This window comes from Centruroides sculpturatus, unplaced genomic scaffold (assembly GCF_000671375.1).
Source record: "Centruroides sculpturatus isolate CEXI.00-Female unplaced genomic scaffold, Cexi_2.0 scaffold509, whole genome shotgun sequence".
Taxonomy (NCBI): domain Eukaryota; kingdom Metazoa; phylum Arthropoda; class Arachnida; order Scorpiones; family Buthidae; genus Centruroides; species Centruroides sculpturatus.
This window is the reverse complement of record NW_019384846.1, coordinates 121,219-143,542: the sequence shown is the minus strand read 5'-3', so window position 1 is coordinate 143,542 and position 22,324 is coordinate 121,219. Positions and strand designations below refer to the sequence as shown.

The window sequence follows — 22,324 nt, the reverse complement described above, 5'->3', positions numbered from 1 at the left end:
ATTTATCTTTGGTTTATCGCCCGATTACCCTTTTCTCAATCGGTTCTTTACGTTTATTCTAATATAGCGTATTGGTTTAATTTCTTTAAATATCTTCATTCCCAGTCTAAAGCTTTGACACGCGCCAACATCTTTAAAAACTTTAAAACTTTGGCACGCGGGTTCAAATAGGTTGGCCATCCCCGTTCTACGGCGTCGGGCGACTTTAAAGAAGAGCGCCCGCCGGTGGCCGAGCTGTCTTCCTACCCCGAACACCGGCAGTTGGGGGGTGGGTTGGCGCCCGGCTTAATACACTCGATGGCTTTCGATGGGCGTTTTAAAACCAATTAACCGTTTTATTAACGTATTTGAATAGGTTATTATGGAAGCGTTGAGAGCTTATAAACAAGTGGCGGCCGTTGAAGGATTTATAAAAAGCATTTCAGATAATTTACGATTACTGTTTACTTAAACGTTTCTAGTAACGTCGATAAAATTTCTTAATAACTTAATTGTATACGTAAGTAGGTTTATTTACCGAAACTGCTAAATTGTAAGAAATTTTAAATAGTTAAATCTTTTAATCGGTTAATGTATTTTTAATTTTAAATCGTATAAAAAGGGAAGGAAACCGATCACGCTCCGTTCACCACATCGTGATTCGGACGAAAGTCCACGCGAGAAATCCTAGAAAAATAAACCCAAGGGTCAACTACGATTATTCCATCGGTTCGTATTTGTAAATGAAGGATTCGATTGTCGCCCTTCTTTAAATTAACAGCATTGGAAAATGTGCGAAAATTCTTCCGAAGGAAATGTCGAGTAAGTCGTTTTGATTTTTATTTTAACGAAAAATTAAGTTTATATCATTAATTAAATTTTATCCAACCGAAAATGCGTAGGTCCGTCGTCGTTGGCCACGGTTATTTTCGGGTACATTTAAGTTATTTGAATAGAATACTTTAAGATACAGTATTTATTATTCTACTAGCGGGTAGGCCCGGCGTTGCTGGGGCAAAAGTAACCGTAGGGAAGATTAAGATTATTACGTTACGGCCGACCTTACCCGTTTTCGCAGAATGCCAGAATCGGGTTCCCCCCTTTCCCCACCCATGGGAGAATTTTTAAGCGGGTCTAAAAATATGTTCCATTTCCCGCAAAAACGAAAAATCGCGCCTGGCTTTCTCTTAACAATTCCATCGTTACGTAACGCTTCCGTCGTCGACGGAAGCGTTAATCCTTAATCCCGTCCCTATCCCCCGCGGGAAAGAATTTCGAAAAATCCCTTCTTAGGGCGCCTTTTGGCCACGTACCCTAACGGCGTACCGAATTTCCATGACTCCTAACCGTTCGGGCTCCGCGCTTGTTATTATTATTATTATTATATATAGATTAAGACCCAAATTTATACTTTAAAATAACCCGGTCGATTGGAAAATTCCAGACGAATAAATATAATAGGCGCGATCTTACTACGCTAACGGCGCATTTTCAACGGCACCCACCAGGCGCGAAACTTTTTCCTTATAAATACTCTTACAATTAAAAGTGAAAATTATAGCGCGATAAAATGGTATTTAAGAATAGATATTTCTTATAGGAACGACGTCTACTCCTATTCGATTCGGGTTGGAACGAAGGGTCGTCCGCTTTATTCGCATTTCGAAGGCATCCAAAATACGTCGGACCAATTCCAAAACGGATAAATAGGCGATTTTAGAAGAAATTAGACGTTTCTACGGGTTAGGTGGGGAGAAGGCCATACGCTTGGCCGACCCGTCCATGCGGCCGGTATATTGGCTAGAATCCGTGGTAACAAACAACGTTACTAATGGGATACGTCTGGCCAAACAAGAAACGAGATATTTGAAAATAAAGTATTTTTTATTACGCTTAATTATTTTACGGAAGTTTTAACGCTAGCCAATCGACCGATTATTTCTGAATAGCGCTACCTGGTCCAATTAATCGTCGTCGATGGTAGTTTTTAATTCTTTTCGTTTACCATAATTTCCCGGAGTAATTCCGCCGTTCTCGCTTAGTTTAAAATTGAACTGGTAAGCGCGCTTCTGCCGTTTCTATAGCAATAATTTTGCCTCGGAAACTATATTCTCTTGGTCCAATTTCCGTAAAGATGCGAATGGAAGAAATCCGCACCAAAGTCCGTCCATTATCGAATCGATAGTTCTGTTCAAAGGCCGAACGAAAATATTCTTCGGCACATTTTTCCTCTTTTAATCGACGATTTATTTCAAATTCCGGAGTGATTTCGTTTTCGCATTCGGAAGGATTTGGAAAAGGATTATGTATACTTTTATTGTATCGCCGGTGCCGAAAAGGCTTTATTGTCCGGCTAGGGGTCTTTTAGTTCGATTATAAATTCTATACCCGCTTTAGCTACGGACGGTCGAGGCAAAAAGTGTTTTCTATATTAAAAATTGAAAAAGTTTTTCTCCAATAATTTAACTGTAAAATGAAGGCTGTTCTACCGGCCTTCTCCTATATTTTTGTCCGATGCGTGGACAAAAATTCCGCCCCTCCCGTTCCCCCTTCCGATCGATCCCGGGTATCTATATCCGTGGCGGGTCCGTCGAGTACCGAAATGCATTCCGCTATTAAAAGTGTCGTTTTAATGTCGTCTCGATTATTTGGCTCCGTTGCGGTTCGATAAGCCCGGTATCTCGACCGACCGGCCACTGACAGATAATTATTAAATTAATGTTTTACAGGCGAGAAGCTTACGACTACTCGTCGGTTTATATAGGGCCAATGGCGAGGGACGGCCTACTCTACTGCCAATCTAACGCCACCAGAAAAATCCCACAAAAAGCGGGAATTGTTATACTAAAGAAATCTCTCATTTTCGTTGAAATTATCATCTATCGATTAAAACGAGTAAAATAGCTACTCGGTTTTACTATAAATCAAAATTTAGGAGCCGTTTTCGCTGGCTATTATCGATAATATAAATTGTATATTTGCGGAATGCGGGACGGTTTAATCTCTTACGAAAAGACGGTAAGGACCTTCTTAAATCGGGATTTCCCACACCGGTTAAGAAGAAATTTTTCCACGGCGATAACTAAAAGTACGTTTATCCCGGCGGTGGGACCGGAGTTTGGGTTGGGCGACGAAAATAGGCCCGCTCCGATTTAAAAAATAAGTATATTTATTTACATATATTATTCCCGGTATTTCCATACCGGGATAACGCGTCGACTCGAGACATTCTATCTTAAAGTTTACACCTATTGGGATCCAGAGAGTTTCACAATTATTTCATCGGGGACGTAGTGCCCGAACCTTTTCTCTCCTCTACGGGATCGATGTATCGAACGTAAGGCGGTTAAATGGCGCGAGATTAGTGACGAAAAAGTCTGGATAAAAGGTGACTCGCGCCTTTTATCCGACCTACGAAAGCTTATTTATATTATACGTATAAATGATACGTTATTTACGTAACACGCGGTTACGTAAAAGTCAAAGAATTAGTTTAAATACGTAATTTTGCGGTTAAGGTGGGCGAAAGTAAGTAGTATCGAAGGCGCGCCGCCGACAATCTCGAGCGCAAAGAAGCCGAAAATGGCGTAATTTTGCCGGTGCCTAAAAGGTGAGGAGAAGCGCAGATTTTATACTACAACTAATTAAACTTTTTAGGTGCGCCGATTCGTCCAAAGAGGTAGAAAAATTCGACGACGTCTCGGAAGTTTTCGGATCGTTCGGTCCTTGGCAGATCAAACTATTCGGCATCATGACGCTCATTCCCATTATCGGATTTTTTAATAATTACGCATTAATCGTATTATCGCCCGAAGTATCTCATTGGTGTAAACGACCGGCGGAATACGCAAATTTAACCGACCAAGAATGGAAGAATTTAAGCATACCGGTACGCGTGGAAGACAATCGAATGACTTATAGCAAGTGCCAAATGTACGATATATTTATTAACGAATCGCTGGAAACGAACGGAGAACGAAAACTTAAGTCCTGCGCTTCCTGGGAATACGACCATTCTCGCTATAAATCCACCATCGTGGAAGAAGTAAGTGCTCCTTTTATTACAATTTTACCTTAATAAAAACAATAAATACGTTCTTTTTGTTACTATTTGTAAAATGTGACCGTAAATTGTTTATCTTCATTTATAACGGTATATTTTTTTTCAAAATTTACGTTTATATATAGAGTTTATACGTTTATATATAGTTTGTTTCAAATTTTCCAGTTTCGGATGCGATAAGAAATTAATGCACTCTCTTACGTACGTCGAATAGTTTCCAGTAAAACGTAATAACGATATTAAAATTAAACTTAAAATTTTCTATTTTAACCACCGGATGATAATAAATAAGTTCTTATATAACGGAACCGAGTAAATTTCCAATGTTCTTAATAATCTAAATGTAGTATTTATTCGGTTAATTGGGAGAAGACTGCGCCAGTTTTACGTTAATCCTTCGAAAATCTCTTATTAACTCGATAATAAACGATATTTTGGACTCGACCCCCGGTCCGTAAAGACGTAATTCTTAAGCCGAATTCCGCGGGCTTGGAGAGATCCCGATTTCGGAAGATTGGCCAACTCGCTGGAGGAAAATTACGTCTTTATTATGGCCAATCCTTCTAAAACTTAGTGTTCCTCCAGTTAAGAATGTAGGCGACAAATGGCGGTGTCCGAGATTTTACACCCATCGAAACCCGCGTCTTTTCACTTATTCTAAGAAGGAGCCTAATGGCTTCTCCGGGCCGCTTAACACCAAAAAAAGGCTAAAAGTCTCATCTCGGTCATTCGCTCGATTAATTTAAATGGTATAAGGATAAAATAACGTTTCTAGATTTAATTGTTTATATAATTTAGCATTTGTTTAATTAATTTTATTATATAATTATCATTAATTGTAGTGGAATTTAATTTGCGAAAATTCTTGGTTGGCATCTTTTACCAATTCCGTATATTTCTTGGGTTACTTCTTATCCGCTTTGGTCAACGGCCATCTTTCTGACATGTAAGTATAGGTTATTTTAAATTCTACGTACAACGCGTGCCATCGAATTTATGCAATTCCGACAAAATTTGCTCTTACGATTACTAATTTATATCGATTTAGAGTAGGGCGTTGCGCCTTAACCCAGACCCAACACGGCGGATGTCATCTTAAGCAATTCTTTATAAGTTTTGTTATTTGCCAACCGACATTTAGCGCGGTTGACCGATTTTTGGGCAACCCTTTAGTAAAAATAAGACATAAAATTTGATTTGTGATTTTTAAGACCACGTTGCCAAGGGTGCGTATAATACCGGTCTTGGCAGAAAATTTAATAAATTTTAATAGAAAAATCGGCCATTATCTTGTCACTAACGAACGAAATTTATTAAAATTCGATTAACATTTTTACTCGTCCAAATTATTTTTTTTTTTAAACTACGAATTATTAATATTTAATACGTATGTTTTTCAGATACGGTCGAAGGCCCATAATTCTGTTATCCGCCTGCGCCATGTCCGTGTGTAGTATTATTTGCATATTTTCCACCAATTATTGGATGTTTACCATCGTCCGATTCCTAATATCGTTCTTCAGAGTCGGCATTTTTCTTCCTTACTTCGTCTTGAGTACGTATCGTTTCTCATTTTTATAATTATTTATTCATTTTACAACTTTTCCGCGCGTTTATAACGCAGAAATATAGAATTTAAAGACGACGAAAGAGAAATTTTAGTGTAATATCGTGAATTCGGCATCTTTCAGACGCCAATTAACGCTAACGATAAATGTACGGAAGAAAATTACGTCGAAAAATAATACATTTAATGGCCTTTTAACGTTTCTTCGTCGATTTATTTTAGTGTCGGAAGTTTTAGATACGGAACATCGAAAATATATCGTCCTGGTCGACATGGCTATGTGGGGAACGAGTAAATTGATTCTCGCATCGATTACTTGGTTTTTGACGGAATGGAGATACTTACAGTTGATTTTTACGGTTCCTTCCGTACTTCTTATACCTTTGTTACCGTAAGTAGAAACAAATTATAACATAAAACGGTGGTCGAACGAAGGACAATTCGTGCCTAACCAGGACCGTTTAATTAAGAAAGGGCCTCGGGCACCAAAAAGTATCGGCCGGGCGTACCGTACTTTCTAGTATTTTAAAGTACATCATTGGAGATAATTATTCCGGAGCCATTCCTCGATACTTATTAAGGAATGGTGTGGGAAAACCCAGAAAAGTCCATCCGGTGTTTCGCGGCGTTTCTATTTGGACCCGGGTTCTCCGTCCGAATTGTCTTTCGATTAAACGTAAGCCTGGGTAATTTGCAAATTCTAATAACAGAATTTCTTAATATTTTTCTTTTCGAGATTAATTCCCGAATCGCCGAGATGGTTACTGACTCAAAGAGACGTGGGGAAAGCGAAAGTTGTTCTAAAGAAAGCGATGAAAGCCAATAAAAAGAAAATTGAAAATTTAGACGAGATCGTTCAGACTCTTGTTAAAAGAATAAATTCGGTTCGTATAATGCTTTTGGGATAAAGAATTTCGTATTTAAATAATATGGGCAACGTTGCCCGGCTCTTCTTCGTCATTCGATCCAACAGCGTGAAATAACGCTTTTATTTATCTTAATCATACGTTACGTTTGAATGTGTAGAAAATTCGGGATGCATCTTTATTAATGTGAAAGACTGGACCAATTGTGAGAAATGCAAAGATAACATTTGCGCAATTTAGCAGATTTTAAAAGTATATTGTGTTTATTTATTTAAAAATCATCGAACTCGTTTAAACCCATGACCTGGAGATAAAATGGAGTTGTTATTAGTTTTTGATATAGATCGATGACGAATTTAACGATTTACATTAATTTTAAAGTGTTTTAAAAATGAAATAAAATATTGATTACATTTTAAAAATTAATTTAACCTCGTTTGATAAATATTAGGATGAAAATAAATCGAAAAATCCGACTCTAATAGACTTATTTCGCCATAAAATTACACGAAATTTGACCGTAGTCATGTTTGTAATATGGTACGATATATTTTTCTTACTTTTATTCTTTTAATGTAAGGAAATGTTCGATTAAAGGGATTTTCTTTGTTTTTCCAGGATATTTTCCGTTTTTGCTCTTTACGGAGTCACTTTTAGTTTAGAAACTGTGGGAGGAAGCGTCCAACTTTACCTGGTAATTACCGGATTAACTCAATTTCTAGGCATTATTTTCGTATACAAAGGATTACAGCGCTTTGGAAGGAAGAAACCTTTGGTTATTTTCATGATAGTTGGAGGATTATGTTGTTTTATTACCATTTGTATACCTGGAAGTAAGCGATTTTCTTTCATTTTACCAGCATTTATTACGTTTTTCGGCAATAAAATCACGTTTTGACACTGTCATCGAGAACGCGATGAGTGCGGGCACGATTTCCATTGCCAATGATCTCGACCAACTCGATAGACGCGTTATATCGATATTATTACTTCGACGAGTACCACGTAGCACCGAAGTCGAAACTGTTGTTGGTCGTGGGCGTGCGCATCGCATTTTTCCTGGTTTTCTTCGGGTTATTAACACCTAAACGGGGCCAATTTCCCACAAAACTCCTCCCGGGAGGCATCCCCTCGGCGTATCGCCCACGTGTGGCGTCGACTTAACCGAATAAACCAAACTAATTGCAATAAATTATCTATAAACTTTCTATTTACCAGGACATACTTCCGATGTAGTTTATGGGCCTCCCGATAATGTTCTTAAAATGGTTTTTACCTCATACATTTTTGAAATTTACGGTTAATAACGCCGGACGTAACAATTAGCGCGACGGATAGTTTATAAACCCGGCGGTAACAGCTAGTTTTTTACTATATAACAAAATAATACGCGGTGTTCCGCTGGCCAGTATCCAATTTGACCGATTATAAAAAATTAACGATTAAAGATTTAAGTTGGCTAAATATTTTATACGAGAGAAAATTTCATCGCATCTCTGTCCGTTTCGGCAGTCGTAGCGACAACACGCAGGCGATAGGCAATTGGCTGCAGCGTGTCCTTTCTCGTAGTGGCGATGGCTACGACCACGCGCTTGCAAAAATCCCGAAAGTCGCGTCGACCGTATCTTTCGCGTAAGGGGGTCAGATGGGGAGATCTTGGCGGCCACGCTAGCGCCCATTCCCGCACTTTCTCCCGTGGCAAAGTCATAATTGCGCGCTAATGTTCGCCGTTCGACTTCGGCGCCATTTTTCCTGAACGAAAAGATTCTATAAAACTCCATGCCACTTCTTGCTTTTATATATCTTAAATCATTCGTTTTTCGTGGCGAAATAAAATCGGATACTTTCCCTCCCGTACTTTAACTCTCAACTTAAAAAATCAAAAGTTAACGCTAAATAAAAATAAATTATTAGATTTTTCTCAAAATTCTTCTTCCTGTATTCAAATTCGAGATTGCCATCCAATTTAAGAATTCTAAATCAATGTTTTCTCTTAGAAATAATTCATTTCAACGAAGAAAGACGAAGACGAAAATAAAAGATAAAAGCGTAATTGTTCGTACAAACAACAAAATATTACTCTCTTTCATTCATTCGATATCAGAATTATCCGTCCAAGGGGATTCTTACAGAAAACCAATGCAATGTTTCTTTTTTTATTAATTTAGATATGCAAATTCTAAGAACTGCGATTGCGGCCGTAGGAAATATCAGCAACGTAATGGGTCTAAATGTACTTTATATGTTCACTTCCGAGATGTATCCGACAGTAGTTCGCAATATAGGAATGGGTTCTTGCGTAATGACGGCTCGAATTGGAGGAATTCTTGCACCGTTTGCTAAAGAAGTACGTTAAACGTCTTTATAATTTAATTATAAATAACGACGCCAGTTTAAAATTTTTTAAATATTTAGGCAAGCGCCATTCATTGGTCGATACCGTATATTTTATTTGGAATTTTAAACATCGTCGGTGGATTATTGATTGTGGTGTTCCCGGAAACCAAGGATTTGCAACTGGTCGATACACTCGAGGAAATGGAAAAAATGAAAATGTAATTTCTGCATTTTATTAAAAATTTAAATTCGTCTTTAAATATGGAAATTTTAATGCATTAATGTATTTTTTATAGGAAAAATATTGCCTGGAAATGGAGATTTTCTTGTTTTAAACGTAAATCGGATAATGTAATTTAAAATGAATATCATTTTATTCATTTTTATTAATTAATCATTTTTAAGCTATTTGCAATTTGTAATTCGATGCGGATTTAATGAATACACGCGAATATCATACAAAACCTGAAATTTTGATTCAATTCTTACATTATTGCAATATGTAAGTTTAATAATGTTTTATTTTCATATTCATTATATTTAATTTGTTCCAAGGAATTCTATAAAATGTAATTTAATAAACTGTATAAAATCACAATTACGTTGTACAAGGTATGATACTGTAGGAAAAACAAAGTAAAGAGTTAAAAATTATTTTAAGCATGACGAGCAATTATTTTTTGTGACATCGTCACAAAGCCGGGTTGCAATTTGTAAGCATATTTTAAATAATTTTTTAATTTAAAATATATGCTCTCTACCCCAAATAAGAAGTGTCTTATCCATGTACAGTACATCATACTTTTACGTTAGCNAATATTAAATATAATTTAATTAAAAATAAGATGGAGAGAATAAATACTTTAAACATTAATTAAAAATTAATTTTTAAAGTATTCGTCCTCTCGATCTTCTTGCTACAACCCAGAAAAAGATCCGTCGATTTTGATCTGGGAAAACAGACACGAAAACTACGTAAATCTACCTTCTGATCAACAAAGGCTGCTATACACCATGGGTTAATCCTTTGAGACTGCCTGTCCTTGAGGAACTTCAGAATTTTTTATTGCCCACAAACGAAGAAAAGCTCTCAATAGAGGTGTAGCTAGAGCGGGGAAGAAGGGCACGTCCCCCGGTAGCCACTCGCAGAGGGGTACCAAATGGTCTCCGAGACAAACAAATTTTGTTTCTGGAGAGGAGGGGAGGGGGCGAGGGAGGGGGTCGCAAATATAGTGTCGTACCTCGGGAACCAGATATGTTCGCTACGTCATTGTCAATCAGTCAGTCAGTCGGCCATGACATCTGATGACGACATACTGGCTGTTCTTAGATATCTATTGGCAACAAATAATTCTATTAAAACTCGCGAGAAAAAACATATGAGTAAACGTCTATGGTGTAAAGAGTGGCTTAAAAAAAGAGGATCGTATTCCCATGTGAACCTGATCTCAGAATTGAAGTTAGTACCACAACTTTGGTACGTATATCTCATCAGTTCCTGCTCCCGATTTGATTGATGCTTTAACTTTTTTCATTTCTTTTCTGTATGCGCTTCTGATATTGTTTATTTTTTTTATAACGCTTTCTTTATCAGCCTTTGGCTCCATTTCTTTTAGTTTTTCCATTAAACGGAGATAAGCAGCTTCTTTCTTTCTTCTATTGTGGTATTCTTTATTTTTAATATGCCAAAGGCATGGTTCGCTCTCGTAAATTTTTAAAAATTCCTCCAAATTTTCACGTGACATTGTTCTAACTACTGAACGACACGACGGCACACACGTTTTGGTGGGTCTACTCAGTCTGACACACCGCAGGAAAATCAAATGGTTTTTCGATTCTACTGAGGTGGTCGGCGAAGCTGTTAAATTGTACCCCATAAACTACCAAGAATAATAAAGGTCAGGCATGCATGATTACTCCTTTGAGGATTAACCTAATGAATACGGGCGATTCTTCTTAGGTGGTCGGTACAGTTTGCCGAAACTGTTAAATTTTCCCCTACACACTTCCAAGAATGACTCAAAATTAGGCATGCATGGTTACTCCTTTGAGGATTAACCCATGGTGTAAGTAGCATAAGTTACTCGCTCTTCGCGATTTACGATGTTGTTCTCAATTCCATTTTTTCCTCAACTTTTACGTCTTCACAGCTCGAGCTTGACTGTTTTCTTTATCCTTTTTCTGCCTTCTCGTAAGGGGAAGCCGAGGAAGGTCAAAGGTCGAGTGGCCGGCAATTATGTATTACGAACATAATCTACAACATATATATACTGAACGAGTTATCCTTTGCAAAGTTTTCATTCCGAAAGTACTGAAGATAAATTAATTTTGTTAACTGCTTACGTAAGAAGTCTTGCGCGGAGAATGGGAAGGGACCTTTCTTAAGTTGACCTTGAAAATCATTTCGAAACGAGTGTAAACTCCGATTACTGTATACCATAAAACGCGATGTCTCCCAACGGTACAGCTCCTTCCTACTACAGGGGTTGTTTCGTAATTGGCGGAATTTTTCAGCGATGTTCACACGTTATAAATCAATAGCGCACGTAGCAACGGCAATGTTTATTTGGTGATAAATAAACTGTATTCGTCTCTTGTTGTAGAATATGTTACAACTGTTAGAACGTTTCTCTCGTCTCTCAAACGACAGCAATTAAAGATGTAATCCGCGCGTATAATAAATCAGTGTAAAGTTTCTTGGAAATCTCATAAAATTTATTCGAAATTTTTAATAATTTCTAACACAACAGGCTTTATAATTATATCAATTATTTTCTGTCTGATAGTGTTATTTACATTCGTGACCGGTGTGACGCCTCACATTTTCCCCCTAATTTTGCTTCCCGTTGCAAAAGCACTGCACGCGTTAAAGTTGATTTCCCTCTGTTCCTCTTCCAGTCTTTTATACTAACAAAAAGCAGGATCTAGCCTAGTGTTTCCCAACGTGGGGCCCGCGCCCCACAGCGGGTCAATTGGATTGCTAAGGGGAGCAATTCGAAAACGGACTCGTCCAGAGTTTAAGTTAACCGTATAGTCGCCGTATATGTTAGGGGAGCATAAGAATTTTACAAAGGCTTAGGTGGCACAAAAAAGGTTGGGAAACACAGATCTAGCCCGTTACCAACGATACATTTCTGTCACCTCCCCCTTACAAATTAACACGAGTCGAATCTGCAACACTGCAACACTGCCGTTTACTTCTCTGTTTCGCCGATAGGGTCAACCAACCTCGGGTGAAGAATTCGTGACGTATATCGGATTATCGAATGGTGAAAGGTTGTCGCGTAATTGATACGTGTGGATTCGGTTTAAGCAGAATCGTGTAAATTATTTTATACGAGACGATAGAGATTGTTTATTGCTTTATTCCCGCTGCCCGAAGGGGGAGTTTGTAGGAAAGAATGGCGGCAACTGTTAAGAAGAAATTCTAGCACGTGCAGTACTAACAGTCAAAAAAGGAAAAAATAATAAAATAAATAAAAATCCAACGTGACCGAGCTATCGAACGGTAGTAAGATATGTGTTCGACGAATTCAGCGCTGGTCACGTGGTAAAAATCGTACATTTCTTCTCCCTATTTCCGTAAACGCGTGGAATGGAGAAGAAACGTTAAATCGGTGTTTACAAACAATTAATTTGCGGTTCCGCTAAAGTTTTAATGTTTTTGAAAATGCTAAAATATCTAAAATTAATGTTCGTTTCGAAAAGAAGAATGCGAAATATAAGCGTTTGTATAAACAAATTTGTTTGTTAATAAGTGGAAAATTTGAAAGAAATTCTTCACGGGTTTAAAGGTTTGGCGTATAAAAAAATGAATTTTCCTAAAATCGTAAAAGGTGCGCTTTCAGAAGCCGCATTACGTTTCCACTCGACGGCAAAATCGTAAATCGCCGCCATATTGAAAACTCTGCCGAGCGCTACGTCGCTCAGTTAACGGATTGTGTTAATTTAGCCGAATAGAAAAAAATGAACGAACGTGTTTAAATACGTTTTATACATACGGTCTGTTTGTCTGTCGTTTCTTACACTATTTTTTAATGACGATCCAACGAAATACGCCAATGCGTACAGTACGCGCGCTTGGCGTGGCGCGTCCACGCTTTATATTGGAAACAAGCTTCGAATTTCCTAAGCTTTGGGTAATGTCACAAAATATATTCTTATCGATATTTTTATCATTAAATAATCGAGTTTTATTAATATAATAATTATAATATTTCAAGGTAAAAAATTTGTATACGTAACGCCATATTGATTGTGGATGCGTGACGCCGACTTTTTTACTGAAATCAAACTTAAACAAAAGGGAATAATGATCATTGCCTAAAACACGGAACTAACGAGTCCCTTTAGGGAATGAACCGTCGTGGCCAGAAATACGGCCGATTTTATTTTTTCAAATCGAGTGCCCGAAATTATAAGAACAAACAAAATCGTCCAAATGATTACAAAAAGATAAGAAGCAAAGAATTTGGTGGAAAATTAATTAATGGCCGAATGTTGGCGTCTACGACCATCCTGGTGTTTATCGTTTTAGCAATAATTGGGTCGGGGTAGGATGGGCGATTTCGTACCGCCGCAACGGGCACTTCCGAAACTCAAAGATTGGACAGAAGCATCTTTAAGCGAAAACCAAGCAGAATCTTCGATTTCCCGTTGCATCCAAAGTTCGTATATAGTTAATCGAGCCCGAAAGTTTTCGTATCTATCTAACTCCGTTCTGGAGCCGGAGGAAAGACAACCGACGGACGACAGCAATTTTTTCACGCCAGCGGGATATAAAGACTAAACGTATCTTGTTTCATCTTACACTGAATTCGTTAATCCGAATTTGAGATTTAGAATTTAAAACGAGAATTAAATTAACGGTATTTCACCGAACTGGCGATTTAATTCCCGCTCCAGAATTATAAATAGTAGAGAGGTTGCGGCCGACGTTTTCAACGCGAAAACGTGTACGTCGGACGTTCAGCGCCGCTTTCCTATAAGCCTAGAAGTTTGACAATGGTGTTTGAATAGTCAGCGGAATCACGCTCGACATTCCAAACACCATTGCCAAACTTCTAGTCCTTCAGGAAAGCGGCGCTGAACGTCCGACGTACACGTTTTCGCGTTGAAAACGTCGGCCGCAACCTCTCTATTCAATATAACCGCCAACTTCATCGACTCATCGATGTAATCGGTGTAAAGAACGGGCCGTCAATGCTATTGTATTAACTTACGGCTAAGCGTTTATTATTGTCGAGTAAATGACGCGTATTAACGGGATATAGGAATTCCCACAAACTGTTATCGGCGGTAAATTAAGACCTTCCGCCTTCCCGGGCATAGATCGGGGCTCTCTATACAATTTTACATTATAAGCTAATTGTAATTATATAATTATTTACAAATTATAATATACAATCGTAACGGTAAAATTGGTTTATATTTTTCTTTAATTTTGTGAACCCTTTGTGTAGTCCTATAAATTCCTCCCGCCTTTCCTCCAGCTCCAGAACGGAGTTTAGGTCGAGACTCCGCTAGCGTAAAAACTTTTAATGGCGTGACCTATTTGCGTTTGCGTGTGGATGGCGGTGGAGGCGCGGATAGCCAAGTTTTTACGGCGACGGTGCTGCTCCGAGTGTCGAATGTAAATACTTTCTCGACGCGTGAATTGGTAGAAACGGAAGACGTGATATATCGATATAAAGACAACGATTATATTCTACCAGTTTTTTCTCTACTATAATTACAAATGTAGTAAAAATAATATCTTTACTTTCATATATTAACTTATTAACTTAACAACTATATTAATTTATTATCGTGTTATTAAGATAATATACGGCACTTATAAACTTAGCTTTTTTATTATTTTAATGGATGCCAAGGATTTTCCTTTGGCATCCATTATTATGATAGGGTTACCTCTCGTCGTAGATACACGAATACTTTCGGACGTTTTCGATAAAGCCTGGACTCCGCATTACCGGAATCCGCGACGTAATCGTAAAACCGAAAGCCAAACTGACCAAACTTTCAGTTTTATAACGTTCGGTTGAACAGAAACAACACTGAAAGCGGAGTTAAAAATTATATAACTTTTCCGTTTTCGTTCGGCGCTTCTGTCGTACTCCAACCAATAAAAACGCGAGGATTTGTGACGCGTATTCACGCGCATTAGTCACGCGTAGTTTGATTGTCTCAATGGCGGAAGGTGTAGCGAAAACGACGAGGAAACAAATAGATTTGGAATTCTTCGTCGAAGAAGTTAGAAAATACACACGTCTGTACGACAAAAAATGTAAATAATTCAAAGAATATTAACAATTTCATTGTTAATAAATGCGGAGGAAGGGTGGCAAAATCCGTAGCTTCGTCCGTGTTTGATTACGACAATCACAGAACTGGCCAACAGATGGCGCATTTCTAGTGGTGTCAACTTAAAACGAAAAGTCTATATGTTTCAGTTGTGTTTCTGAGTTTCTGTTTTCGGGTAATGTGGAGTCCAGGCTTTAGGCTAAGTCCAGGGAACTCGCCTGTACGGTACGCGTGGGAAACGCTTGACTCTGCGGACCCGTTTACTAAGTTTATTATTCAAATATACTGTATTCCGCAATTGGTACGTAATGCTTTTACGTAATTAAATTGTTTATCGGGACGTAGCCTATATTTAGAACAAAATATATTTAAATTCTCTCACTTAAATAGTAGTCTACAACCCTTAAAGATGAAGCGTGTTGTCCCGGAACAAACATAAAGAAAAACATTTTTCTAACACCTTATACTATCAATACAAAAGATAAGCCGTATTATCTTACAAAATCATCTAGACCTAGATTTTAAAGTGTTATTAAATACTTAATATAGTATAAATAAGCGTCAGGATATTTATATTATTAAAAAAAGCATTAGAAAATGCGCCCCTCGCGCGCAACGCGACACGCCAATTGTCTGGAACTTATACTACGCGTGGACTTTTACCCGATTTAAATAACTCGTGTCCTGTAAAAAGTAAATAAACGTACGAACATCTGCGGCTGTCCGAAAGATGGCAGCTGTTCGATACGTTAATTGTACAGAAAATGACGTACTAATTGCTAATTTACACGAAACGAAGAATGTAGAAAAATTATCGAAATGATTACAAAAGTTGCTTCTAGCCCTCGGTATAATTATATTAATTAAATTAACAACCGCCAGGCAGATAATAGCCGGGGCTTATCGGACCGACGATGGGCACAAACGCTCGAGAATCAAAGTGAAAAGGCAAAAGTGACTACATAAGTATGGAAACGAAAGAACTAAAGGTTTTAGTATATTATACGAGGTAAAGGTAAACTTGAAACTATGCCTAAAGTTATACAATATAAAGATGAAAATGCCGTTATAACTGTATGAGCAGTAAGCATTATCGGTGTAGACAAATGTAATAAATCTTCGTAACGTTGCAGGGTGCTGATACAAAACAGTTATAAGTTAGCCAATTATTGGTTTACAGTTATGAACTAAAGTAAACAATATGATATACAGGTTTAATTGCAACTGTAATAATCCTATGACCTATGTAGGCGAAAGGAAAAGATGCCTGGAACACGTAAACGCCATCAAATACAATTCTGAATACTCTGCAGTTGCTAAACACTGTTGCTAAAACTATATGGATGCGAAATAGATAAAACTACGACAAAAGCACTAAAATTCGAAATTAACACCTATAAACGTAAATGTTTTGAACACGTAGCGATTTTAAAAATTAATAACGCTAATAGAATTAATGATAATCTAGGTCAAGGGTCGCCAAACTTTTTTGATCGTCGGCCCCCTACAAGTTTTCGAAACCTCACATCGACCCCATCAAAAAGTTTGTGTTAAAAGCAAAACAAAATACTTACTATTTTAATACATTTCTTTTCATTTATTGTATATTTGTTAATAATAATTTTTGTAACTGACAATCAGTGAAACGGATAAGGTTGATCCTTAGCTTAAGCTTGATAATCGACCCCCTAATAATGTTATATCGACCCCTGGGGTCAATGTCGACCACTTTGGCGACCCCTGATCTAGGTGTTGAAATTGACGAAGGATGACACAATTATATATTTTAAAAACTAAACATCTTTGCGATGTGACGACTATATATAGTTAAAAACTGTTGTAAACTTGTAATTGTATCATATGTTGTCACCATTTGTGCACCACGTGTGGACTGTTACACACTTACCTGCCTTACTACCGCTCCCAGCGCCTGGTTGTAATGCTGGCACCAGCATCTCTGTCGTCTTACTTTTTTTGGTATGTACTGTACAGGTACTGTACATAATCTGTCCGTATAACTTTAGTTCGTAACTGTAAACTAATAATTGGCTAACTTATAACTGTTTTGTATCGGCACCCTGTACATCACGCCACAATCATAAGTTTAGTATAGTTACAAGCTAATGAAATTAAGTAAAATATCAGTAAATGTAACTATATCTTCCTTCGTTGCTTCCGGAAATGGGCCATCCATCCTTTGAGTCACTTTAGCCTCTTCCTATCTTGTTGTATACAAACCCCCTCCCTTTAATTAGTTTATGGCCTCCTGGAAAACGAAGAAATGGCTTTCGAAAGAACAAATTGTGTGCCACTAATACAACTAAAAAGTTCACTTAGATTCCCTCCCCCATTCATCGTATTTTTCGCGATTTATTTCCCCTCTTAAACTGTACGCGTGATTAATAGACGACATCAAACTTATGAGTAAAAATGTGGTGATATGTGGGAAATCCATTCGGTACAAAACTAGAATTTTTATGCCTTTCGTGAATAGACGATAAACCATAGTTTAATATAGAAAGAATTTATTAGAAATATATGGGCTTTCTAGTACAGGGGATATTTTTTAAACACTAAAATCAGTGGATAACCTTTCGATAAAAGGAGTAGAATTACAAAGGGTGAAATTATAGACTAGCTTTATAAGCAAAGCTGTAGACAAAGTCCATGCCACAGTGCTAGGGACTACCCGATATAGTCAATAATTTCGTTAGTACAGTAAACTCACGTTAATCCGAACAGCTTCTATCATTTCCCTAACTAAAAATCATAATGAACTCGTCAACGCGTAAACATAAGTTACACGCTGCGAACATTACCGTCATTCTTTCCGTAAACCCCCTTCGACTCTCAATTACGTGTTCAAAACGCCTTACAGCATTGTATCACTAATACCACTAAAAAGTTCACTTAGACTCCCTTCCCCCATTCTCGCGAAAAATACGCGAGAATGGGGGAGAGAGAATTCTTTGCTCGATATATCGTCACAAGAACCTCGAGACAGCTAAAAGTCCCATAGCGAGAGGTCAATGAAGAGGTTGAGGCGCACGTATTCGGCCCAAGACGTGTACGGGGGACGAAGGAGCGCCGCCATCTGGCAATTCTAGGCGGTCGATAACGGCGTCGGCTTGGTGTAGAATGGCGAGTAGAAGATCGGTTAAATTTCTTCATTTTTTTTCTGTTTGGGGTTTAAATTATGACCTATTTTATTAAGATAACGATTATTTAAGCATTTACGAATAACATTGTGAAGAAACAGACGATTTTAATCCAAAAATCATTTAATTATTTAATATTTTTAATGTAATGCGAAGTGACCGCGGAAACTCAAAGGCCGTGTTCACTTTTTCTTTTTTTTATTTTCGCACATTAAACATTTAATTAAAATTATATTTGTAGTCTAGTGATGAGGTATTAGTATTGTTGGATCAGTACGATAGAGACGAAGAAACCATTTTATTATATCATATCACTAAAGATCTACCTGTGACAAAAGCAAGAATAAATTTAAATGACTGATTCTGATTGCTTGTTTTCTTTTCGGTAAGTGATATATTTATAAATTAAAGTAAATACTTAAAAAAAGGAATTATACTCAGTGCCGTAACTAGCCATTTCTGTGCCCTGTGCAAGAACTTGCATTTAGGCCTCTTAATTAATTAGGTTTGGGAAAATAATAAAACAAACATGTGCATTTTGGGACACTCTTCCAAATGGGCCCTGTGCGGGTGCACCTGTTGCACCTGCCTAGTTACGGCACTGATTATACGTATAAAATTTTTAATATTAACAGATTTTTAAGAGACGATTTGTTCTATCCGCATTGTGCTTTACGCCTTCCATCTGTAATCATTTGTGAAAATGGATGGCGTTCACTCGGAATTGATGCATTATGTATTTTATCCTAATAGACTCGATGATATTTCTGTTTTGTTGGGGAGTTCAAAAAATAAACTTTCACGATTTGTGCACGAAACGGTAAATATCATATACAATAGCCATTCCAAATTGTTATCGAATATCGACGAGATAAAACTAACGAGAGAAAAATTAAATTTATTTAGCCAAGTAATAACGGCCAAAGGTGTTCCTTAGACAAATTGTTGGGGGTTCGTAGATAGAACGGCGCGTCCTATTTGTCGACCAAAAACGCATCGAAGGGTGGTATTCGGTGGCCATAAACGTATAAATTGTTTGAAATTTCAATCGGTGGTTACACCCCATGGTATTATTGCTAATTTTTTTGGACCGATAGAAGGAAGACGTGGTGACAGTGGAATGTTAAGAGAATCTAATTTGTTAGAGCAGTGTTTTTCAACCCGTGGGTGGCGGGTAAAGAAAAAGACGAGTGTTTATAGGTCCTACACTACGATGAAAAAAAACCTACAATTTCAGTGAGAGTGGCTATACCTGTTTATTTTACAGTGCAATTGGTTTTTCGATCGATATTTAGGTCTCGACAGAAAGAAAATTAAATACGTAGTTTTTAAAATCACTGATATAGTTTTAATACGGCCCTGGGGGTCGCCAGAAGTTTTTAACTTTCAAAGCGGTCGCGTATTCGAGAAGATTGAAAAACACTGCGTTAGAGCATTTGGCCGCGATTCTTTGTTCCGAGAACGGGACCCAATTTGTTTTATATGGAGATTCTGGTTATCCTTCGCGTCGACACCTCGTTACACCATTCCCAGGTGCTAGCTTAACACCCGCGCAACAAGTATTTAATTCCAGAGTGAGTTCGGTAAGAGAGTGTATGGAATGGGTATTTGGGAAAATAATTCAAATATTTGCTTTTCTAGATTTTAAAAAAAATTTGAAATTGTATCTTCATCCTGTCGATGAACTGTATATTGTTGGTGCACTACAGTACTTACAAACTGTCACACACGCTTATACGGTAGCGCAACATCAGATTATTTTAATTGTTTATCCCCCAAATTGGACAAATACTTAGAATATAATCAATAAATAAATAAATAATTTTTTCAATTTTATAAAATTTTTCTTCAAAAGTTTTCAAAAGTATTTCTAATAACGCTTCTCTTTCTTTTCTCTCTAAATCAAACTTTTCTAAAAACACTCTTCTTTCCTCTCTATCTTGGTCCAGTCTCGCTTCTGTAAAGAAAACTACGATAAGCTATTTTATGAACACGGCTATAAAAATGTTATCGACGCTTTACATCACTGGCAAAAAATTGAATAATTAAATAATTTCTGGATTAAAATCGTCTGTTTCTTTACAATGTTATTCGTAAATGCTTAAATAGTCGTTATCTTAATAAAATAGGTCATAATTTTAACCCCAAAGAGAAAAAAATGAAGAAGTTTAACCGATCTCCTACTCGCCATTCTACACCAAGCCGACGCCGTTATCGACCGCCTAGAATTGCCAGAGGGCGGCGCTCCTTCGTCCGCCGTACACGTTTTGCGCCGATACGTGAACCGCAACCTCTCTATTTTATACTTGTAAAAATAGGCTTGGTTCTGCAGTCCGTTACCGAAGTATAAGAACACCATAAATTTTGTTTTTTAAAAATTTATTTTGAAACAATTACTGGAAATATTAATTATTTTTATCATTATTTCAATTATTTTATCGGGTTTTTTTTACATTTCATAAAGTAGGATAAATTTTTTTCACAAATATCCATTTTTTTTTATATATTCAACGTATATGGTGTTTAACATTCAGGAATGAGAGAGAAGTTTTGAAGCTTATAAATAAAAAAAGATGTCAGTGCTGCCGAATATCAATAGATGTATCTCGCGCGACTCTTTGGACAACTTTAAAAACTATGACAATGTAAAATATTTAAATAAAGTCGAAACTACCTTTAACTGCCAAACACGTATCAATGAATTTAAATTAGGCTAAAGACGAGGTGGAATGGACCGAAGAATGGCAAGAAATAATGTTTAATTTATATGGCCCCGGTGGGTTTTCTTATTATTGGCACGATTTAAGAAAACAGATTTAAAATAAGCCACGGGTCTATAATGATTTGGGATAGTTTTGGAGGTAAATGGAATGGATGGGAAGGAAAAACTAATTTAGTATTTGTTGACAAAAATATGATTACATTTGGAGCATTAATTGGAGGACATAAATGGTAGTTTCAACCAGATCGTGTCTCGATGTCAACAAAAAATTGGTTTAAAAAAGAAAATATTGGTATAACATTAACTGGCCTTCCTGTTGTCCAGATTTAGATCCCATGAAAATTTATGGGGATTTTAGCAGCCATTGTTTATCAAAATGGGAAACAATACGAATCTGTAAATCGATTGAAAATTGCAATAATGGATACGTGGGATGAAATTAAGAATGAACAATTAATTAAAAAAGTAGACTAATAAACTCCACGCTAACAGAATTTTTTCAAATAATTGTAGCCAAAGGGGGTGAAACCAAATATTAAAAGTGTTTAAAATATATTTAAAATTTATTTTTATGTAATTTTAGAAAGTGTACCTATACTTCGGTAACAAGTAACGAGTGATAACTTCTATTATATTATTAAACAATAAGAAGCTTGAAAATGATATTTTTCTAATTGTCTTAAAACGTATAAAACTGTTTTCTAATAAAAAATTTAATAAATTTTGAAAAATCAGAAATTTGTGGTGTTCTTATACTTTTGTAACAGACTATATATCTGAGAAGCAAGATGGCATTCACATACCTTGTCATAATACTGTAGAAGTAAAGTTGTTATTTCCCCGCATCTTCTACCGTCGACGGTGTAATACGTCCGAAAATTTTCAGATATACTTTTCCAAGCACCTTTCGGATTTTCATACGCGTAGGGATTTACAGCCACTACATCTCTCGATACAAGTATATCGTGATAAGAAGAAAACGCATTGGAACTTTCCTAATGTTTCTCGGAGGAAACGCGACGCTAATCATAGTAAAAAAAATAATTATTTAGTGTTATTAAATACTAGTAGCCCGGGATCCCCCCTAGTGGGCGTTCTTTACAAATTTCCACGAGGCACGGTTCCTTTGACTTTTTTGTTCCTATCAATATGCTGTACAGCTCTGTTAAAGTCCCAATGGTAAGATTTACCCTCCGAATGAAGAGGCGGCGACCCCCCAAACTGTAGCCCCTGTGCGAACAATAAAGTCAAAGGAACCATACCCCTACTCGCGACCCTTCGCGAGATATAAGCCCCTGAAATAATAAATTCCTATTACAAATATACTGA

General features: G+C 37.1%; 1 protein-coding gene across 1 annotated transcript; it reads left to right on the top strand.

The window, feature by feature from the left end:
• Positions 1–384: 384 nt before the first annotated feature.
• On the top strand, positions 385–18,634 carry LOC111630383 (organic cation transporter protein-like). The gene is made up of 12 exons (XM_023374474.1): positions 385–801; positions 3,637–4,024; positions 4,885–4,988; positions 5,443–5,597; positions 5,832–6,000; positions 6,346–6,493; positions 6,927–7,015; positions 7,094–7,308; positions 8,644–8,822; positions 8,891–9,030; positions 9,109–9,163; positions 18,515–18,634. Exons 1-12 carry the CDS (start codon positions 770–772, stop codon positions 18,632–18,634), a joined length of 1,794 nt encoding a protein of 597 aa, XP_023230242.1. The 5' UTR covers positions 385–769.
• Positions 18,635–22,324: the final 3,690 nt, after the last annotated feature.

What these genes read in the sequence shown, in the direction of transcription:
- LOC111630383 (XM_023374474.1), top strand. Translation starts at nt 770, where the DNA reads ATGTGCGAAAATTCTTCCGAAGGAAATGTCGA. An exon ending in GTAGTCATGTTTGTAATATG is followed by an intron (nt 7,016 to 7,093) that starts GTACGATATATT and finishes TTGTTTTTCCAG; the next exon opens with GATATTTTCCGTTTTTGCTC. An exon ending in TTAAACGTAAATCGGATAAT is followed by an intron (nt 9,164 to 18,514) that starts GTAATTTAAAAT and finishes TTATATTTGTAG; the next exon opens with TCTAGTGATGAGGTATTAGT.